This window comes from Ovis canadensis, chromosome 4, assembly GCF_042477335.2.
Source record: "Ovis canadensis isolate MfBH-ARS-UI-01 breed Bighorn chromosome 4, ARS-UI_OviCan_v2, whole genome shotgun sequence".
In the NCBI taxonomy this organism is placed as follows: Eukaryota; Metazoa; Chordata; class Mammalia; order Artiodactyla; family Bovidae; genus Ovis; species Ovis canadensis.
In genome coordinates this window covers 95,719,224-95,742,163 of record NC_091248.1, presented here as the reverse complement: position 1 = coordinate 95,742,163, position 22,940 = coordinate 95,719,224, and the positions used below count along the sequence as shown (strand labels likewise).

The 22,940-nt window shown below is 40.5% G+C and overlaps 1 protein-coding gene across 10 annotated transcripts in view; it reads left to right on the top strand.

The window, feature by feature from the left end:
- The window catches only part of SUGCT (succinyl-CoA:glutarate-CoA transferase), a 768,395-nt gene that overhangs the window by 137,847 nt on the left and 607,608 nt on the right, over positions 1–22,940 (top strand). For all 10 annotated transcript variants that reach the window (XM_069588244.1, XM_069588239.1, XM_069588238.1 and 7 more), the window contains one exon: positions 11,993–12,088. In XM_069588244.1, the coding sequence (XP_069444345.1) occupies positions 11,993–12,088 (96 nt within the window). The remainder of the gene's footprint in view (positions 1–11,992; positions 12,089–22,940) is intronic.

Genomic DNA, 22,940 nt, shown 5'->3' with positions numbered 1-22,940 from the left:
GCAGTGATTTTGGAGCCCAGAAAAATAAAGTCAACCACTGTTTCCACTGGTAGCCACTAATTTGTTCTCTATATACCTGTATGTTTCCTTTTTGTTATATGCACTAGTTTGTTTTTTCTTAGATTCCACATATAAGTAATAACATATAGTGTTTTCCTTTCTCTGTCTGACTTATTTCACTAAGCCTAATACCCTCCAGGTTCCAAGGACAAAAGATCATCAGGACGTAAAAGCAAAGGTTATCAGAACTATAGGAAAAAAGTGACAAAATAGAAAATTGGAGAAGGGGAGTGTGTGTGCTCAGTCATGTCTGACTCTTTGAGACCCCATGGATTGTAGCCTGCCAGGCCTCTCTATCCATGGACGTTTTCTGGCAAGAATACTGGAGTGGGTTGCCATTTCTTCCTTCAGGGGGTCTTCCCAACCCAGGAATTGAACCTGTTTCTCTTGCATCTCCTGCATTGGCAGGCAGATTCTTTACCACTGCGCCACCTGGGAGGCCCAACCGGAGAAGGTACTCTGAACTAACGTAACTAAATAAAGTGTATGGAGCTCTTCCCAAAATGAGCCACCACATTCTGTAGAGGAAACCTCTTGGGCTCCAGGGAGCAATGAAGGATATCTATAGGGTCAGTAGGAGTCAACCTTTCTTCAACTTTAACCTCTGAACTGAACTGCCTAGTGTCCGTCTTAGAACTTGTTGGCTCCACCCCCCCCGCCCCCATTACTAACTCACCCTATACCCATTCCTAGGTCGATTCAGACTTAAGGGAGAAGTTATTTTGTGTCTCTAACCATCCATGGATCTTTTGCATAATCATATACTCATTTTTAGCTCAATAAGGTCTTGACCCCTGAAGCCTCCATTGTTGTTACTAAGCCACCTTTGTTGCTTTCCTCACCCTGAACATGAGGCCTCAGGCCATGGGATTGCTATCTAACAGCCTCTGTGTTTATCCACTTGATGAATGGTAAATAGGGTTGCAAAGAGTCAGACACAACTGAAACTACCGAGCAGGCATGCATGCATGTGTGCATGCACACGAAAGGATGTGTGCTCTGTGTGACTTCAGTATGCAGACGCAGGATTTAGGGGAAGCAGCAAACAGCCTGTCCTCCTCATCCTACGAAGATGCCTTCTGTTGTTCTGCTTCTCTGGGGAGGTTGCAATCCAACTTCCCTCTATTTCACGTAAAGATTTCTTCTTCATTAAGATTCTCCTCCCAAATTAAGGAAAACTTCCTTTATTTACCGATTTAACTATTAATGACTGAGTGTCTATAGTATGTCTCAGATGATGTTCCTGCTCCTAGGGAAAGAGCACTGAACACATTGGACAAGTTCTTTCCTTCCATAACCTTCCATTCTACTAATGGACAGAGATAGAGGGGAAATGACCTCTTCTGGGTGAGTTAGGGAAGACTTCACTGAGAGATGGGATTTGAAACCATAACCCCTTAAATTTGTATTTTCTTTCTTGTCCTCTTACATCTTGCTTAAGACTTCACACCTCCAATTATTTTTTTCTTGCATATTTGAATGAATTTCAGGGTTTTCCCCTCATCTTCAAAAATAAAACCTCTATCTTCCTGCTCACCTGCTTGAGCTACTGTCAAGTCTCCTTCACCCTTTATGCAAGCTTCGAAAATATTCGTTCACCTTCCACATTCTTTTTGTTCATTCCTTAGCCCTTTTAAATTTGGCTTTCCCCCCACTACTTTATTGATGCTGCATTTTAAAGAGCGTTTATCATTTCCTGGTAATCAAACTTCGTACCTTGTTTCATTTTTTATTTCCATTAATTAATTAATTAAAAAATCCAAGTACTTTTCTATCTAGGCTGTGATTTTGCACACAGTATTTCTTTCCTTTGGAAGGTCCTTTTTCTTGTGTTTGCATAGCTAAATTGTTGAAGGGTCAGCTCAAACATCACCTTTTATCCCTACTTGATTTTTAAAAAATAAAGTCTCTTGTAGAACAGATTATTTCTCTTGTGAATTATAGATTTTAACCATCTTGAGAGATGAAACTGTTTAATTGACTTTGGGATCTTCCACTGCACCTGAAAGTGCTTTGCATGTGATAAGTGCTTGTTAGATATTTGCTACAAGCCTGAAGGAAGCAAAAATCAAAAGTAATTTCATTCTTAGAACTTCTTTCAAAAACTAGTGTTTCAGAATAATGTATTATTTTAGTCTAAAGACAGACATATTTTAAAGAACTAAGTCATTTAAAATGTCGACTCATGTTTGAAGATGTTTGAAACTGAAGACGTGCCATCACAGGGATAAATACGTAAATCATGTCACTAAATGTTACTTTTCTACATTTTCACTTACTCTTCACATTTTTTTAGAGGTTCATAACCACTTTTTGAGTCAAATGATTGACTGGGTCAGTGGTTCATGGTAAGAAATATGTTTGATGTATTATCCTAAACATGCTTTTGAAATTCTGCCTCTCTTTGCTGTCTGGTCTTACCTTCTGGCACTCAATATCCAGTTTCCTCATATGTCTGATTTTCATTCAGATGGATTGGCAAAATTATTCTGAGTATAATGCAAATATGTTTTTCTTTTGAGTTCAGAATATAAAGTAAACATCAATATGATTTAACTATCATTAGTGATAATTCAGAGGAATGTGAAATGTGTGTGTTCCTTTCATTAAGTTAAATAGTTACCATGAAGAGAAGGATATGATAATATGTTTTTCTTTGCTAAGTAAATAAAAGTAGAGATTTAAAATTTATATAACAGCTCCACTGGTTTTTGGTGTTTACAGGTAAAATGTTTATAGGTTGAAGTTTATTTCTAATTACATTGGAATAGAAGCCAAGACATAGTTTCAGCAGGGCAGAAAACTTTGAATGAGTACTACTTCAAATATTCTATAATAATTAAGTTCAGACTTAGCTGTAGATGTTTACATAATTTAAAAGGATGTTTAGTTATTTTTTTTTTTTGTTTTGTTTTGTTTTTAGACAGGTAAAACAGTAAGATAAAACTTTTTAGGATCAAGGCCTCTCAGAAATCTTAAGGAGCCTGATTCTGTATGTAATTTAGTATAGAATGCCAGAATCCAGAGCAGTTGAGTTCAGGTCCTGGCTTATGTGTTTATTAAGTACACAACCTAGGTAAGATTATTAACCTACTCCATGCTTCAGGTTTCTCATTTGTAAAATGGGTTCATCAGAACATCTCACACATAAGAGTTCCCTGGTGGCCTAATGGTTAGGATTCCAGGCTTTCCCTGCCATGACCTGGGTTCAGTCCTTGATTGGGGAACTGAGATCCTGCAAGCCACTTGGTGTGGCCAAAAATAAATAAAAAGCCAACAAAACATCTCACTTATATCATTGCTGTGAGGATTAAATGAGGTATTTCATATAAAATGCTTAGAACAGTGCACAATTAGTGTTCAATAAGTATAGCTTTTATCATGAATAAATACTAGAAATGTAAAATGATAAATGTAGCATGAATAAGTAGAATTCTTTTTCTTCTTTCAACATGAGATAGTCAAAATACTTTCTGTACTTCCAAATGTTTTTCCTCCTTGGTCCTTAGTGGAAAGAAAAGCGGGTTAAATTCCGTAGGAAGTTTGTCATGTAAGAGAACGGCATTAGGATGAAAAAGAGCAATGTTAGGATCTCTTTCTGATGAGGGCTTTTTTTTGAATAAGTTTTCTTCCTAAATGATGTGTTCTCCATGAATGTTAGCTTCTTAATTTCTCTTTTAACATATTTCTCCCAGATAATCTTTTACAGTTAGTTAATGAGTAAGGCTGAGCAGAAGAACATGAAGAGAATTAATCGATTCAGTTAAGGATGTGCAACCTTAGCCAATGCAGAGGACAGCAGAGTGATTGTGGGGCTTCTAGTCTACTCCAGCAATTTGTGGGGCTTTTCAGGGAATATTGGAGAAGGAAGGCGATGGCACCCCACTCCAGTACTCTTGCCTGGAAAATCCCATGGATGGAGGAGCCTGGTAGGCTGCAGTCCATGGGGTCTTGAAGAGTCGGACACGACTGAATGACTTCACTATCACTTTTCACTTTCATGCATTGGAGAAAGAAATGACAATCCACTCCAGTGTTCTTGCCTGGAGAATCCCAGGGACAGCAGAGCCTGGTTGGCTGCCATCTATGGGGTCGCACAGAGTCGGACACGACTGAAGCGACTTAGTAGCATCAGCAGCAGCAGCAGCAGCAGCAGCAGCAGCAGCAGCAGCAGCAGCAGCAGCAGCAGCAGCAGCAGCAGCAGCAGCAGCAGCAGCAGGGAATATTAAATGTGAAACCAAGGATATATATGCAGGACAGAGAGGTAACACTAAGGGCTGCTAGAGTGGGAGGGACTGGGAGCAGAAAGGTTAAACAGAGAGGAGGCGGTGGTATAGGGATGGCTTAGAGACTAGGGAATTTGAGTGTGAGTTGTAGTTTTGCTCTTTACCAACTCTGAGATCTAGAAAACATACTTAAGCTCCCTAGGCTTAGTTTTCTGATCTGTAAAAATGGACATTGTAATACCTACCTCATGTGAGATCATTTGGTTTCACTGATTGTCTCTGTATACTCCATATAAGAACCAGATTATCTAATTCTATAAATCAATGGCTTCCCATAACCCTTAGAATACTACTGCAGATCCTTACCAGGCCTGTAGGGACCCTTATGATCTGACCCTGGCATACCTCCCTGACCTCACCTTCCACTATTGCCTCTTTTACTTACCATGTTCCAGCTCCAGAGACGTTAATAACAGGGGAGCTGGGTGTGTTGTATATCTAAACTCTTCTGCTATCTTGGTATTTTTTCTAGAAATCTGAAACTATTCTGAAACAGTTTAAATGATTTGTGAACATTTCTTACATGGTGCTGTATTCTTCTGTTTTGTCATTTTAAGTGCCTCCTTTGTGTTTCATCACATATGGATATCATAGTTTATTAAACCTATCTCTCATTTGGCGGTGTTTCAGTTGTAGCTAGTAGTTTGTACCCACATCTTTGACCATACCTTTGATTAGAGGAAGGGTTCTTTTGATATGGAGGCTTGTCTTCTTTTGTTTTATTTTATTTATGATTTCTTCTCTAATTTTTTCTCTATATTTTATACTCTTGGGGAATGACTTTAATTTTCTTTTATTAATTTTTATTGAAGTATTTGTTGTTTTAGTCACTCAGTCATGTCCAACTCTACATGCCCCCATGGATTGCAGCCTATCAGGCTCCTCTCTCCATGGGATTCCACAGGCAAGAATACTGTAATGAGTTGCCATTACAATGTTGTATTAGTTTCTACTGTACAGCAAAGTGAATCAGTTAAATGTTTACATATATGGGGGGTATGACTTTAAATACTATCTATGTGCTGATGATTCCAGCCCAAGTGATCGTCTCACAGGAATCTCCAGTTAAACATACTTAAAGGCAGACTCTTATTTTCTTTGTCTTCAACTTGTTCATCTGTCCAACTTCCTTATTTCTGTGAATGCCTTCAGAGCCTACCCAGATATTCAGCCAGAAATCTGGGAGTTACAGCTGGCTCCTACCTTACCATTCTATCTGCTATCCCCTTCCCATATACTTTTTCACATGTTCTGTCCCTTCAGATCCTAAAACATGTCTTAAATTCACTGTTTTTCATTTCCATTGCCACCAACCTAGTCTGAGCTATCAACAACTCATGCTAGACTCCTGCATGAACTGGTCCCCTTTCTTTCCTTTTTTCATGTCATTCTTTGGGTTTAATTACAAATGTAGTGGGAAGCCTGATGAGTTTTAAGAAGAAGGATGGCATGATATGATTTGAGATTTTAAAATGATCCTCTGAAAGATGTGGAAATAACAACTCCTTACCCTGATCTGCAAGGACTGGCATTGTCTGGCTTCTCTAAACCTCTTCAATTTCATTTCTGTTCTCTTCCTTTTCATGCTTTGGTTATAGTGGTCACCTTCGGTTTTTGTTTTCTTCCTGTATGCCAGTCTCTTTCCTACCTTAGGGCTTTCACATGTTATTTTCTTTGTTTTTAGAATTCTCCATCTTCTCTCCCCACGGCAGTTCCTATGACTGTTTGTTTAGTTGTCTTCTTCATTATTCTTAACTCCAAAGAGGGCAGGACAACGTCTTTTTCATTTCCTTATGTATAACCAGTACCTAGCATAATGACTCACACAAAGCAACACTCAGTATGTATTGAATAAATAAACAGTAATTATTGTTTTCATTCATGCTTTAAAAATATTAGTGTGCAAGTTCTATTTTAGGTGCTATGAGTACATACAAAAGGTTTATAATACATAATTCTTACCCTGAAATAGTTTCCAATTTAAAAGAAGTGATTAATAATGTTGTAGAATGGAGATGGATGCTATCATTGGAGAAAAGTTCTAACACTCACCTACATGACTTCAGATAAATTATTTACTTTCTCTGTCCCTTTATCTATCTATAATATGTAGAGGTTTGATTAGAGTTTCTTAAAGCTTTGGATCTCAGATATGTGTACAGTTAATGATATGTTGGTTGAATTTTTTCTTCCAGGCTCCATTTTGGTTCTTTAAGTCTGGCTGGAGGTGTGAAATTCCTTAGGTGATTGTGATGTACCACTAGGTTTCAGTTCAGTTCAGTCGCTTAGTTGTGTCTGACTCTTTGCGACCCCATGAATCGCAGCACGCCAGGCCTCCCTGTCCATCACCAACTCCCGGAGTTCACTCAAACTCACATCCATCGAGTCGGTGATGCTATCCAGCCATCTCATCCTCTGTCATCCCCTTCTCCTCCTGCCCCCAATCCCTCTCAGCATCAGAGTCTTTTCCAGTGAGTCAACTCTTTGCATGAGGTGGCCAAAGTACTGGAGTTTCAGCTTCAGCATCATTCCCTCCAAAGAAATCCCAGGGCTGATCTCAGGGACTACTGATTTAGGTCTGTCTACCTTTATCATCTCATAGTTTTAATTGTAATATGTGGCAGACTATGAAAGCACATCAGGAGTCAGGCAAATTAAGATGTTGTATTTGTTCAGAGGCTTTCTTTTTTGGCTTGGGTGATGTGGGAACTTAGGGCTTTCCAGGTAGCACTAATGGTAAAGAACTCGCCTGCCAATGCAGGAGATGTAAGAAATCTCCTAAATTCCTGAGTCAGGAAGATCCCATGGGAGAGGGCATGGCAACCCACTCCCGTATTCTTTTCCAGAGAATCCCGTGGACTGAGGAGCCTGATGGGCTATAGTCCATAGGATAGGGTCAAAAAGAATCAGATATGACTAAAGCCTCTTAGCATGCACACAGCACTTGGGAACTTAATGAAATAGTGTTGTCGAAATGGACTTGGAAGAGTGAATGCAGATTTCAGTAGATGCAGAAGTGATGCATGATTGGTGTGTAGTCTAGCTTAGTCAGAGGCCAGAATATATGGAAGGAAGCAGTGTGACAGGGAAGAGTCAATTTTGACTCCATGTTGGATCTGTTTCTTTGACTTTAACCATTGCTTTTCATTGCTTTTGTTATTATCATCCCACATAATTGCCTGCCTCAGGGGACCCTGTACCTCTGCCTGAATGTCAAACTAAAATGGCCTTGTTCAGCTCACAGGGAGGCAATCTGACTCTGTTGTTGTTGTTTAGTTGCTAAGTCATGTCCCACTCTTTTCTGACCCCATGGACAGTAGATTGCCAGGCTCCTTCTGTCCACGGAATTTTCCAGGCAAAAATACTGAAGTGGGTTGCCATTTCCTTCTCCCTGCCTACCTATGAATGGCTTCAGAAAAGAAGAAATGAACACATTCCCTCCTATTTTGCAAGATAAATGACCTTTTAACTTTATTTCCTCACCCTCTTCTATAAAAGAAATGGGCATCCAGACCCCAATATGGTGCTTATTTTGAGAAATTAGTCTGCCATCTTTGCAATTCACTGGCTTTCCAAATAGAGTTCAAATTCCTTGTCTCAACACATCATCTGTAGACTTACTGGCCTGCCATGCAATGAACAGAGTGAGCTTGGTACCAGCAGAGGGAAAAATTATCCCTTTTGATGCAATGGGGGTACACTTCTAATCTTGTTTTTCCTCTTTTACTTGTGATGCTTGGTTGTCTTTTTGGAGATGAAAGATTATATTGTTGCATTTTATCTTCATTTTGGTAGAAGTAAAATGAAGTGATGGACATCATGGGGCTGCTTTGGGAAATGGACATATTCTTCTTCAAACCTTCTGGGGCTGTGCCCTTTGAGATCCACACTGACCACCCCATTAGTTTTCTGGTTAAATGCAAGGAATATCAGGACCCATTATTTTATCTAAAATAATAATTTTGTTGTCAGAATGATTATTATTAAGCCAAAGTTGGCTGTTTTGTTTAGATGAAACCATATAAAGGCAACATTCTGAGTAAATTATATGGCATCCGCATGATGAAATAATGAGCCTAAGTTTAGGGGATGAAAATAATGATCTAATGCAATATTTAGAATGGGTATACAGTATGTAGTTATTAACCTAAAAGTCACATCCTGTATTCTTTTGATCTGTGGAAAATTTGTCATTAATTGCCAGGAACCCTCTGATTTTTTCATACATAATCACGTCATAGCTGTTGACTCTCTCCCCTTTCTCCTGCTTTAAAATATGTCTTTGTAAATAGTAGATTACTTTCAGATCTGGAATGCCCCTTTTAAACATTGGGTTGCTAAGTTTAGCCCTGTTGCTCTCTTTTTAAAAATAGAATTCCACCCCCCCCCCCCACCCAGACTTCACCTCTGAGTTGTCACTAACAAATAATACTTTGTTTTTTGATGGCAGCTTGTGTAAAATCTTATTTAACCTTCCTCCCTGGTGGGAACCTGCTAGTGTTGAAAAACTTCTTATTTTCATGAGCTACTGTTGTGTGGAGAAAATGAATATGATCTTCCACTTGGAAACAGTCTGTGAGATGAAGTCTGACCCTTCGTTCAAACTCACTCTCCTTGATGCTATTCTTATTAAACAGTTGTCAAAGACAGAAGTCAAAACTGAGAAGAAAGAATAAGGTAGTAAGGCAAGAAGTGAGGAAGCTAGGCTGACCTCTAGCCTGGCATCCAGCCCATGGTTATCCCTGGTAACTGTCTCAGAACAATCTAAGAACTTCACATTAACCTATGACCAACAGTACTGATGAACCTATTTTCTGATCAGGAATAGCGAGGCAGACGTAGAGAATGGACTTGTGCACACAGCGGGGGAAGGAGAGGGTGCAATGAATTGGGAAGTAGCACTGACATTTATACACTGTCATGTGTAAAGTAGCTACCTAGTGGGAGCTGCTGTATAGCATGGGGAGCTCAGCTTGGTGCTTGGTGATGACCTAAATGAGTGGGATAGGGGTGGATGGGAGGGAGGCTCAAAAGGGAGGGGATATGTGTATACTTATAGCTGATTCACGTTGTTGTATAGCAGAACCTAACACAACATTGTTAAGCAATTATCCTCCAATTAAAAAAAATAACAACAACAGCAATAACAAACACACAAACAAAAACCTTTGACCATCCAGTCAGCCCACAAGTTGATGCAGTCCTTTCTGTTGTTGGCCTATTGACTATCACTTGACTTTGAAATTAGAAAAGGGAAACTGGCAAGCCCTATGTGACTTTTTGCTTGCAGGGAATCACCTTTATTAATGTGAATTCTTGGCCTCTAGTGGCACCAGAGCTCCTTAGAGAGTGAGTTTCACTAGACCTTTTGAAAGCAACAACACCTCCACTCCCCAACATAGCTACTATCAAAGAGGCACCTTTCCTACAGTAAAACTTCAAACTTGAGAAAATGTCCCCAATTTCAGGAAGAAACTTCATGGGAAAATGACTTCTGTTGTATCCCTGGTATCTTTTCTTATGCTACATTGTCAAGAAATATAATATAGTCAGAGATATAGACCTTGGGAACAAATTTAGACCGTTTACTAATTTGCAAATTGTGTTCTATGTTCACATTTCCTAGGGTGGCATTGTAAGGTCGTCTGTACTTCAGCCAGTCCATGGGGGGGTATTAGTTGCTTATGTATTATTTATACATTATTTGTTTGATACAGGAATTATGCCCTTTTTATAGACAAAAAAGTTTTGAAACTAGTTTGGGTCTAATGCCCAAGATTTTATAGAGAAAGTGTCTAAAGGTCAATGAGGTTAAATTATATACTTACAGTTGACAGAAATTAGGAACCATGAGTCTGAACTTCCCATCCAGTACATTTTTTACTACAAAATGTTGATTTGATTTTCCATTTTGAAAGACACAGAAGTGATCTGTGAAATGGTGATTAGCACCAGGCAGCCCCGGGCAGCCCTGGAATGCTCCATGGTTCAAATGCCCAAGACCAGATGGAGGTCCAGAAGTGGATGACTCAAAGTTTATTAGTTTTGCCACCTGGGCAGTACAGCCAAACCAGCTGCCACAAGGCAGTTCCAATTTCAGCAGATCAGTAAATGAACATAAAAGTGAGTGTAAATCCCAAGAAAAAAGTAAAGTAAAGGAGAATGACTGCTGCTGTTGCAAGGAGATTCATCTAGGCTGCTGCTACTGCTAAGTTGCTTCAGTCGTGTCCGACTCTGTGAGACCCCATAGACGGCAGCCCACCAGGCTCCCCCGTCCCTGGGATTCTCCAGGCAAGAACACTAGAGTGGGTTGCCATGTCCTTCTCCAATGCATGAAAGTGAAAAGCGAAAGTGAAGTCGCTCAGTTGTGTCCGACTCTTCGAGACCCCATGGACTACAGCCTACCAGGCTCCTCCATCCATGGAATTTTCCAGGCAAGAGTACTGGAGTGGGGTGCCATTGCCTTCTCTGCATCTAGGCTGAGCCCCCCATTTATAACTCTTGTAGGAGACACAGCTCCCAAGCCAGGTAGAGGGCAAGGACAGGTTGCAGAACCAAGCCCTGAAAAAAATCATTCCTTGAGTTGCTCCACAAGCCAGTCTCAATTTGGGATGTTTCTTTTGTTGGCTTGGTAGATTCCTGATCACATCTGATGATAATAGAATAAGAAAAGCCAGCCTATGCAATATCATGATGGTGCTATGAGGCCAGAAGCTTTTTTTCCTTCAAACTACGGAAAGTTGTTATTTGGTCACCTCTTTTCCATAGTTCTGGGCCCTTGCAGGCATGGGTAATCATTGGAACATAAGTCCTTTGTGGCCGGGCACCAGGAATCAAGTCATTATCCTTATATGGAATTCAATAATTACAGGTTTTCAATTTCTGTATATGAAATACTGTAAGAGTCAGAGGTTGACCCTACAGTTTTAGATGACCTTTTAAGAGATCTGTAGTTCTTGAAAGCCGAAACAAGTATAATAATGAGGATATGGGCCTAGGGCCATTTTGAAAGAAGTCCAGTAATTTTTATTTGAGAATGATTAATTAATTAATTTAAAATGTTAAATAATCTTGATCCTCTGTGCCAGGAAGAATGCTTTGGGGAAAAGGAACAGAAAGCTTGACTGAACAACTTAACAAAATAGAGGTTTATTATTTTTTTTTTCTTGTTATGAGAAGTTTAGAGTGTTGTGGCACCTGATCAGTTCATTTGCCCAATGATGATGCAGGCTCTTTGCGTGTCATCTTGATGGAAAGAAAAAGAGGAAAGTAATATACTAGCTGCTGATGTCTTTTGCAATGACTTTGATGCTGAAGGCTGGACCAGGGTTCCATCCACTGGGTCAGCTTCTGCCTTCAGATGATCTTTTCAGGAGCGGGTGTTTCTGTGTTTTTATTTCTCAGTTGACCATTACTCAGGACTTAGTCTCACGCAGTAATGTAATACTGCTCTGTTTTTCTTTGTGTGATGAAAGTGTGGTTGCCTGCATATTTTCTAACCAAGCAGAACAGTTTTCTCTTTCTGTTTTTTTTTCCTTTTACAATGACATGAAGTGAAATCAAATGAGAATGTTCCTATTATGACCTTTTATTTATAAATAGAAATAAACAAGCTTCTTCTTCTTTCTTTTCTTTTTTCCTGGTAGGTGGCGTGTTTGACCCAGGTAGCTGCTAATTATCTTATTGGCCAAAAGGAAGCAAAAAGGTGGGGCACAGCTCATGGCAGTATTGTTCCTTACCAGGTAAGAAGACAACAATATAGAATCAGACTACTAGAATCTGCAGTTTTGTATGACATGAGTTTAATAAATGATTCCCTCTTTAAAAAAAAAAAACTTTCAGTGTATTCTGTCATATATCTTTGACTCTAACAAGGTTCTGTTGTTCACTTCAAATTCTGTGTTTTGCACATCTCTTCATCAGAAGATTAGTAACAGGACACTTAAATGGATCAAAAGAACTTGCTGAAAGTGAGTGACTTTTGGATTCATATGATGGTTTGCTTTTGTTTTTCACCAAAAAGAGGCACTGATTATAGCCATTTTATAAAGCCTGGTCTGTTCATCATGTCAATTAAAAACCAAATGTTACCTACCCCAGCTGACAGTAATATTCTCACAGGCATGGAGAAAGACAAAAATTTGCGGGTGCCAGATCTTCAGTTTTTGAGCAAAGCAGATGGTTTAGGAACTGCTGTTCTTTATTAAGTGTCTAAACTTGTCCTCAGAAATTCTTGACTTTGGCTAGTGTGAATGAATATCTGAAGAAACCATGATCTTTCAAAAATAAAAACAAAAACTCGTGTTCAGCCTCTTCAACAGAGGACAATGTTGGAAACCAGGGTAATTCATTTCAAATGATGGATATTCAGGCTGCAGTTTTTGATACATATGGACAAAGTATCTTTGAGTTGCAAGGTTTTCTAGTAAAATTCCAAATCACAGCATATAAGGAGGTGTTCACCATATTCAAGTTTAAGGTGTATAGTCTATTTTTTGCTTATTTTAAAAGTTAGAATGTCTTTAAAAAATGCTTTATATACACCTCAGTATCCCTCCTGGGTGGTTATACTGAGAGCTCTGGTTCTTTGGTGTGCTTCTCAATTATTTCTCTTTGAGGTGAAAAAAATTTAGATTCCTTGGCTTTTATTATTATGGGTAAGAAATATGGAAGACTCTGTGTGTGTGTGTGTGTGTGTGTGTGTATTTCTATTCTTGGAAGACAGAACATGTACTTTTGCTTCTTGAATTGTCCCAGTCACATAAAATGGGATACTGTGCTTATTTGATCAGTTGATTGCAGCTTTATAATCTATAAGAAATAAGAGAAGATTGACTAGTCTTTCCTCAGAAGCCCAGAATTAATGTTTCCTCTTGGTGGAGAATGAGTTCAGCACTGTGATTAAGGAATAAATGCAAATTTAGCTTGAATGAAACTAGCCTACCAAGATGGATCCTTGATATGCTTGTAGAAACTGGTCTGTTTTCAATTTTTAAAATAGATCTGGGAAATATTTTTATGGGTGAATTACAGGATAATTATGATTCAGTTTTCTGTAATAATTACAGCTTTGCATCTCATTTGTGTTGTCTGAGTTTTGAGCTGAAAGTCTATAATGGAAGATTCTGATGCTCTCAGGAATAGTTTAGGCATCCACTTCATTCCCCTCACTTTTGTGTTGAACCCTATCTGAGGGATCAGGGACCTCAAATGCATGAAATAGAAATTTTTGAAAAGTAATGCTCTTTGATTTGTGTATTATTTTGTATACATGTAGTTCTTAACGCCTTAGGTTGATTATCCACTTGAGCTCTTTCCTCCCTGTTTTTTGTCTGCCACCTTGTTGAAAATGGGGCTTCCTTGGTAGCTCAGTTGGTAAAGAATCTGTCTGCAATGTGGGAGACCTGGGTTTGATCCCTGGGTTGGGAAGATCCCCTGGAGAAGGCAAAGGATACCCACTCCAGTATTCTGGCCTGGAGAATTCCATGGACTGTATAGTCCATGGGGTCATGAAGAGTAGGACACAACTGAGCAACTTTCACTTTTTGTTGAATATAAGTAGATTAAACAAGGCTTCCCAGGTGGCTCAGTGGTAAAGAATCCACCTGCCAATGCAGGAGATGCAGGTTCAGTCCCTGGGTGGGGAAGATCCTCTGGAGAAGGAGATGGCAACCTTCTCCAATATTGTTACCTGGAAAATTCCATGGACAGAGGAGCCTGGCAGGCTACACTCCATGGGGTCACGAAGAGTCACACAACTTAGTGACTAGACAACAACAACACAGTTATCGATGGGGCCACTCCTCTTTCGATATATGACTACCATCTACCATGATTGTTGTTGTTGAGTCGCTAAGTTCTGGCAGACTCTTTGTGACCCAATGGACTGCAGCACACCAGACTTCCTTGTTCTTCACCATCTCCCCAGGCTTGCTCAGACTCATGTGCACTGAATCACTATGCCATCCAACCATCTTATCCTCTGTCGTTCCCTTCATCTCCTGCCTTCAGTCTTTCCCAACATCAGGGTCTTTTCTAATGAATCGGCTCTACACGTCAGGTGGCTAAAGTTTTGGAGCTTTAGCTTCAGCATCAGTCCTTCCAATGAACATCCAGGACTGATTTCCTTTAGGACTGACTGGTTTGATCTCCTTTCAGTCCAAGGGACTACCATGATAATCTCTTAATTTAATGACACATATGTATCCCAAACTGTCTCCCAGGGCTCTTCAATATCCTGGGAGCCTCTGTTTGCATGTTCTCCTCTGTTTTCTGGGCTCATGATCCATACTCATCTCCAATAACTATAATTATCCTCTCTAGTATTATAGAAGATCCATTCACAAGTACGCTAAAAGCATAGGAGATTATACTGAATATTTTGAAGAAAAATGGAGTTCTTTTATAGATGAAAATTAAACAATCTCCATTAGGACTCTCACCTCTAATAGAAGTATACTGAGCCATTTCTGTATTCCCGAGAAGACTCCCTCTCCCCCAGTCCATATTACCTGCTGCAGGACTTGAGGGAGCCCACCGAGTTACATGCGTTCTTTCAGCTATGCTGTTGCCTCCACAATCAGTATAAACTGCCCAAGAGACCAACCTGGAGAATGAGACCACAGCCACAATATCCTTCCCTTACAAGAATGCGAGAATGAATTCTGTTGTTCCGTACACACTTGCCTCCATCATTACCAGGACTCTGAGCCTTCCAGGCCATCTGTTATCACCTGGACAGTGACTCCCAAATGGCTCTGTTCACCTCTTCCTTTGACCCAGTCATTTCTTCTGTTATCAGTCTTGGTGGTCTAGGATCCACGTAGCAAACCAAACCAACAGCCTGGCTTCTCATAGCCTCCTGTCGCTCTTAATGATCTATCCCTGTTGATACACATGGATCCCAGCCACTTATCTCTCTTAAAGCTGAACACGAATCATTTGGAAGTCCTGTTAAGATGGTGATTCTCTTTCTAGGCAATGTTGATGTTGCCCATCACAATGATAAAATTGTAGATCTAGACCTTCCTATTTTTGATGACTACACCATCTCATTTATATTCCGCTGGCAAATCCCAATGCTAATTGGATGTAATAGTCCATCTATTCTGTGCCTGTGCTGAAGTGGTGAATATGGCTGGAAAAAACATAAGTACTGGGTTATGTTCTCACTCTCAATTCAAGGCTATCTCTCCATTTTACTTAGAAATCTAGCTATATTCACCTACATATTTACCATCTCTCTTGGAGGAGACTATTTCATACCTCTCTCTTGAAACTGTCCTCTTCGCTCCTCATCCTTAGCCAAAGACTTTGTCCCATATGACACTAAAAACTGATGTAATCAGAAGAGAACTGCTTCCTTTTTGTTCTCAAGACATCATTGCCTCTTATCACAGTGGATGAACCCCCTTTTCATGTTTTTAGCTCTCTAAAGGCATGGGGAAGCATCTCCCCAAAAAGATGTCCTTTTCACTATAGGAGACTGGAATGCAAAAGTAGGAAGTCAAGAAACACCTAGGGGTAACAGGCAAATTTGGCCTTGGAATGCGGAATGAAGCAGGGCAAAGACTAATAGAGTTTTGCCAAGAGAATGCACTGGTCATAGCAAACACCCTCTTCCAACAACACAATAGAAGACTCTACACATGGATACCACCAGATGGTCAACACTGAAATCAGATTGATTATATTTTTTGCAGCCAAAAATGGAGAAGCTCTAAACAGTCAGCAAAAACAAGACTGGGAGCTGACTGTGGCTCAGATCATGAACTCCTTATTGCCAAATTCAGACTTAAATGGAAGAAAGTAGGGAAAACCACTAGACCATTCACATATGACCTAAATCAAATCCTTATGATTATACAGTAGAAGTGAGAAATAAAGATAGACAGAGTGCCTGATGAACTATGGAGTGAGGTTCGTGACATAGTACAGGAGACAGGGATCAAGACCACCCTCATGGAAAAGGAATGCAAAAAAGCAAAATGGTTGTCTAAGGGGGCCTTACAAATAGCTGTGAAAAGAAGAGAGTTCAGTTCAGTTCAGTCGCTCAGTCGTGTCCGACTCTTTATGACCCCATGAATCACAGCACGCTAGGCCTCCCTGTCCATCACTAACTCCCAGAGTTCACTCAAACTAATGTCCATCGAGTCGGTGATGCCATCCAGCCATCTCATCCTCTGTCGTCCCCTTCTCTTCCTGTCCCCAGTCCCTCCCAGCATCAGAGTCTTTTCCAATGAGTCAACACTTCGCATGAGGTGGCTAAAGTGCTGGAGATTCAGCTTTAGCATCATTCCTTCCAAAGAAATCCCAGGACTGATCTCCTTTAGAATACACTGGTTGGATCACCTTGGAGTTCAAGGGACTCTCAAGAGTCTTCTCCAATACCACAGTTCAAAAGCATCCATTCCTCTGGACTCAGCTTTCATCACAGTCCAACTCTCACATCCATACATGACTACTGGAAAAACCATAGCCTTCACTAGACAGACCTTTGTTGGCTAAGTAATGTCTCTGCTTTTGAATATGCTATCTAGGTTGGTCATTAATTTCCTTCCAAGAAGTAAGTGTCTCTTAAATTCCTGGCTGCAGTCACCATCTGCAGTGATTTTGGAGCCCCAAAAATAAAGTCTGACACTGTTTCCACTGTTTCCCCATCTATTTCCCATGAAGTGATGGGACCAGATGCCATGATCTTCGTTTTCTGAATGTTGAGCTGTAAGCCAACTTTTTCACTCTCCTCTCTCACTTTCATCAAGAGGCTTTTTAGTTCCTCTTCACTTTCTGCCATAAAGGTGGTATCATCTGCATATCTGAGGTTATTGATATTTCTCCCGGCATCTTGATTCCAGCTTGTGCTTCTTCCAGCCCAGCGTTTCTCATGATGTACTCTGCATAGAAGTTAAATAAGCAGGGTGACAATATACAGCCTTCTCGTACTCCTTTTCCTATTTGGAACCAGTCCGTTGTTCCATTACCAGTTCTAACTGTTGCTTCCTGATCTGCATATAGGTTTCTCAAGAGGCAGGTCAGGTGGTCTGGTATTCCCATCTCTTGAAGAATTTTCCACAGTTTATTGTGATCCACACAGTCAAAGGCTTTGGCATACTCAATCAAGCAGAAATAGATGTTTTTCTGGAACTCTCTTGCTTTTTCCATGATCCAGCGGATGTTGGCAATTTGATCTCTGGTTCCTCTGCCCTTTCTAAAACCAGCTTGAACATCTGGAAGTTCATGGTTCACGTATTGCTAAAGCCTGGCTTGGAGAATTTTGAGCATTACTTTACTAGCATGTGAGATGAGTGCAACTGTGCGGTAGTTTGAGCATTCTTTGGCATTGCCTTTCTTTGGGATTGGGATGAAAACTGACCTTTTCCAGTCCTGTGGCCAAGGCTGAGTTTTCCAAATTTGCTGGAATGTTGAGTGCAGCACTTTCACAGCATCATCTTTCAGGATTTGAAATAGCTCAACTGCCTTTCCATCACCTCCACCAGCTTTGTTTGTAGGGGTGCTTTCTAAGGCTCACTTGACTTCACATTCCAGGATGTCTGGCTCTAGGTGAGTGATCACACCATCGTGATTATCTGGGTGGTGAAGATCTTTTTTATACAGTTTTTCTGTGTATTCTTGCCACCTCTTCTTAATATCTTCTGCTTCTGTTAGGTCCATACCATTTCTGTCCTTTATTGAGCCCATCTTTGCATGAAATGTTCCCTTGGTATCTCTAATTTTCTTGAAGAGATCTCTAGTCTTTCCCATGCTGTTGTTTTCCTCTGTTTCTTTGCATTGATTGCTGAGGAAGGCTTTCTTATCTCTTCTTCCTATTCTTTGGAACTCTGCATTCAGATGCTTATATCTTTCTTTTTCTCCTTTGCTGTTCCCTTTTCTTCTTTTCACAGCTATTTGTAAGGCCTCCTTAGACAACCATTTTGTCTTTTTTCATTTCTTTTCCATGGGGATGGTCTTGATCCCTGTCTCCTGTACAATGTCAGGAACCTCAGTCCATAGTTCATCAGGCACTCTATCTATCAGATCTAGTCCCTTAAATCTATCTCACTTTCACTGTATAATCATAAGGGAGTTGATTTAGGTTATACCTGAATGGTCTAGTGGTTTTCCCTAGTTTCTTCAATTTAAGTCTGAGTTTGGCAATAAGGAGTTATGATCTGAGCCACAGTCAGCGCCCGGTCTTGTTTTTGCTCACTGTATAGAGCTTCTCCATCTTTGGCTGCAAAGAATATAATCAATCTGATTTTGGTGTTGACCATCTTGTGATGTCCATGTGTAGAGTCTTCTATTGTGTTGTTGGAAGAGGGTGTTTGGCAAACACCCTCTTGGCAAAACTCTATTAGCTTTTGCCCTGCTTCATTCCGCATTCCAAGGCCAAATTTGTCTGTTACCCCAGGTGTTTCTTTACTTCCTACTTTTGCATTCCAGTCCCCTATAATAAAAAGGATATCTTCTTTGGGTGTTAGTTCTAAAAGGTCTTGTAGGTCTTCATAGAACCATTCAACTTCAGCTTCTTCAGCATTACTGGTTGAGGAATAGGCTTGGGTTACCGTGATATTGAATAGTTTGTCTTGGAAACGAACAGAGATCATTCTATTGTTTTTGAGATTGCATCTTGATTGGGCTTCCCTGGTGGCTCAGAGGTTAAAGCATCTGCCTGGAATGCAGGAGACTGCGGTTCGATCCCTGGGTTGGGAAGATCCCCTAGAGAAGGAAATGGCAACCCACACCAGTACTCTTGCCTGGAGAATCCCATGGAGGGAGTAGCCTGGTAGGCTACAGTCCATGGGGTAACAAAGAGTCGGACACGACTGAGCGACTTCACTTTCACTTTCTTTAACTGCATTTTGAACTCTTTCGTTGCATTATGGCTACTTCATTTCTTCTAAGGGATTCCTACCCACAGTATATGATGGTCATCCGAGTTAAATTCACCCATTCCAGCAATTTTAGTTCGCCGATTCCTAGAATGTCGACATTCACTCTTGCCATCTCCTGTTTGACCACTTCCAATTTGCCTTGATTCATGGACCTAACATTCCAGGTTCCTATGCAGTATTGCTCTTTACAATATTGGACCTTGCTTCTATCACCAGTCACATCCACAGCTGGGTATTGTTTTTGCTTTGGCTCTATCCCTTCATTCTTTCTGGAGTTATTTCTCCACTGATCTCCAGTAGCTTATTGGGCCTACCGACCTGGGGAGTTCCTCTTTCAGTATCCTATCATTTTGCCGTTTCATACTGTTCATGGGGTTCTTAAGGCATACTGAAGTGGTTTGCCATTCCCTTTTCCAGTGGACCACATTCTGTCAGGCCTCTTCACCATGACTCACCCGTCTTGGGTGGCCCCACAGGGAATGACTTAGTTTCATTGAGTTAGAGCAGGCTGTGGTCCATGTGGTTAGATTGACTAGTTTTCTGTGATTATGGTTTCAGTGTGTCTGCCATCTGATGCCCTCTCACAACACTTACCATCTTACTTGGGTTTCTCTTACCTTGGACATGGGATATCTCTTCACGGCCGCTCCAGCAAAGCACAGCTGCTGCTCCTTACCTTGGATGAGGGGTATCTCCTCACCACCACCCCTCTTGACCTTGAACGTGGAGTAGATCCTCTAAGGGAAAAGCAAAGGAGAAAGGAAAGATATAAGCATCTGAATGCAGAGCTCCAAAGAATAGGAAGAAGAGATAAGAAAGCCTTCCTCAGCAATCAATGCAAAGAAACAGAGGAAAACAACAGCATGGGAAAGACTAGAGATCTCTTCAAGAAAATTAGAGATACCAAGGGAACATTTCATGCAAAGATGGGCTCAATAAAGGACAGAAATGGTATGGACCTAACAGAAGCAGAAGATATTAAGAAGAGGTGGCAAGAATACACAGAAAAACTGTATAAAAAAGATCTTCACCACCCAGATAATCACGATGGTGTGATCACTCACCTAGAGCCAGACATCCTGGAATGTGAAGTCAAGTGAGCCTTAGAAAGCACCCCTACAAACAAAGCTGGTGGAGGTGATGGAAAGGCAGTTGAGCTATTTCAAATCCTGAAAGATGATGCTGTGAAAGTGCTGCACTCAACATTCCAGCAAATTTGGAAAACTCAGCCTTGGCCACAGGACTGGAAAAGGTCAGTTTTCATCCCAATCCCAAAGAAAGGCAATGCCAAAGAATGCTCAAACTACCGCACAGTTGCACTCATCTCACATGCTAGTAAAGTAATGCTCAAAATTCTCCAAGCCAGGCTTTAGCAATACGTGAACCATGAACTTCCAGATGTTCAAGCTGGTTTTAGAAAGGGCAGAGGAACCAGAGATCAAATTGCCAACATCCGCTGGATCATGGAAAAAGCAAGAGAGTTCCAGAAAAACATCTATTTCTGCTTGATTGAGTATGCCAAAGCCTTTGACTGTGTGGATCACAATAAACTGTGGAAAATTCTTCAAGAGATGGGAATACCAGACCACCTGACCTGCCTCTTGAGAAACCTATATGCAGATCAGGAAGCAACAGTTAGAACTGGTAATGGAACAACGGACTGGTTCCAAATAGGAAAAGGAGTACGAGAAGGCTGTATATTGTCACCCTGCTTATTTAACTTCTATGCAGAGTACATCATGAGAAACGCTGGGCTGGAAGAAGCACAAGCTGGAATCAAGATGCCGGGAGAAATATCAATAACCTCAGATATGCAGATGATATCACCTTTATGGCAGAAAGTGAAGAGGAACTAAAAAGCCTCTTGATGAAAGTGAGAGAGGAGAGTGAAAAAGTTGGCTTACAGCTCAACATTCAGAAAACGAAGATCATGGCATCTGGTCCCATCACTTCATGGGAAATAGATGGGGAAACAGTGGAAACAGTGGCAGACTTTATTTTTGGGGCTCCAAAATCACTGCAGATGGTGACTGCAGCCAGGAATTTAAGAGACACTTACTTCTTGGAAGGAAATTAATGACCAACCTAGATAGCATATTCAAAAGCAGAGGCATTACTTTGCGAACAAAGTTCCGTCTAGTTAAGGCTGTAGTTTTTCCAGTAGTCATGTATGGATGTGAGAGTTGGACTGTGAAGAAAGCTGAGCACCAAAAAATTTATGCTTTTGAACTGTGGTATTGGAGAAGACTCTTAAGAGTCCGTTGGACTGCAAGGAGATCCAATCAGTCCATTCTAAAGGAGATCAGTCCTTGGTATTCATTGGAAGGACTGATGCTAAAGTTAAAACTTCAATTCTTTGGCTACTACAAGTGAAGAATTGAGTCATTGGAAAAGACCCTGATGTTGGGAGGGATTGGGGGCAGGAGGAGAAGGGGACAACAGACAATGAGATGGCTGGATGGCATCACTGACTCGATGGAGAGGAGTTTGCGTAAACTCTGGGAGTTGGTAATGGACAGGGAGGCCTGGGGTGCTGTGATTCATGGCATTGCAAAGAATCAGACACGACTGAGCAACTGAACTGAACTAAAAGGCATTGCTTGTGCTTTTGAAATCTTCCATCCCCTGTATTATCCATCAGTTTCCATCTTTTACCTTTAAAAAAACCTAGCCTTGGACACCGCCTTCACCTAAACCTTAATCCTGAACTCCAGGGCATGTCTTACTCCATTTACTGTCCTATTTCTTCATTCTCTTAATTATATTACACAGCTCTTCCACAGTGGTGGGTGGTGTCCACTGGAAGGAAGCACTGCACCTTGTGTTGCATAGTGCTATTTTTGCCTCACAGGTAAAGAGATCTTACAGCACCCTGAAACCTCAGGAGTCTGGGTGCTGTGGACTAGCTAGGGGAAGCCGACTTTCTGGATCGTTCATTCATAAGATTAGTCTTATGCTTTATCCTGAATGTATCAAGTGTAGGGCCTTCAAAGAGAATTTTTCCTTTAAATGGCTTGTTAATTCACATGGTGATTTCTTTAAAATATAGCCCCCAAGACTTCCAATTCATGAGAGTGAAGAAAACAGTTATTCAGATAGTTAAATAAAATCACGTCTCCCTTTCTTCTGTATGAGCTCACTCACCCAAGGAGCAGATCAAGAAGCAGTGCTGTGTTATTTCTGGTGGGGACATTATACTGTATATTTAATTTGGCATAAGCAGAAACTTAGGCAGTAAATTCCAAGTTTGAAGAGATGCAGCACTTTACTTTCATTCCTTAGAAAAACGTCAAAATGATGTTAAATCGTAGCAGATTAGGTAACCTTGGGAATCTTTTTTTTTTAACCCATGTTTAAGAGTTTTTAAAAAGCCAAAATGTGAATGACACACATTTGTTTCTTGTATGAATTGTTTTTGTACCACAGTTGCACTAAAACATTCATTCACTGAAGTTTAAAAGTATAATTGAAGCAAGCATATGATTGTAATGTATATCTTATTAAATTAATAGATTGATAATGACAGTAATAATAATCATGCTGGCTTTCACTGAACACATACCATGTAACTGGGATATATATATATGTATTTTTTTCTTTCTCATTTTACATGGATGAAATGGACATTTAGAGAGAGAATGCTGTAGCTGGGAAAGTCAAAGGGCCTGGGTTGGAACTATGATTTTCAGTTTTCAAAACTTGT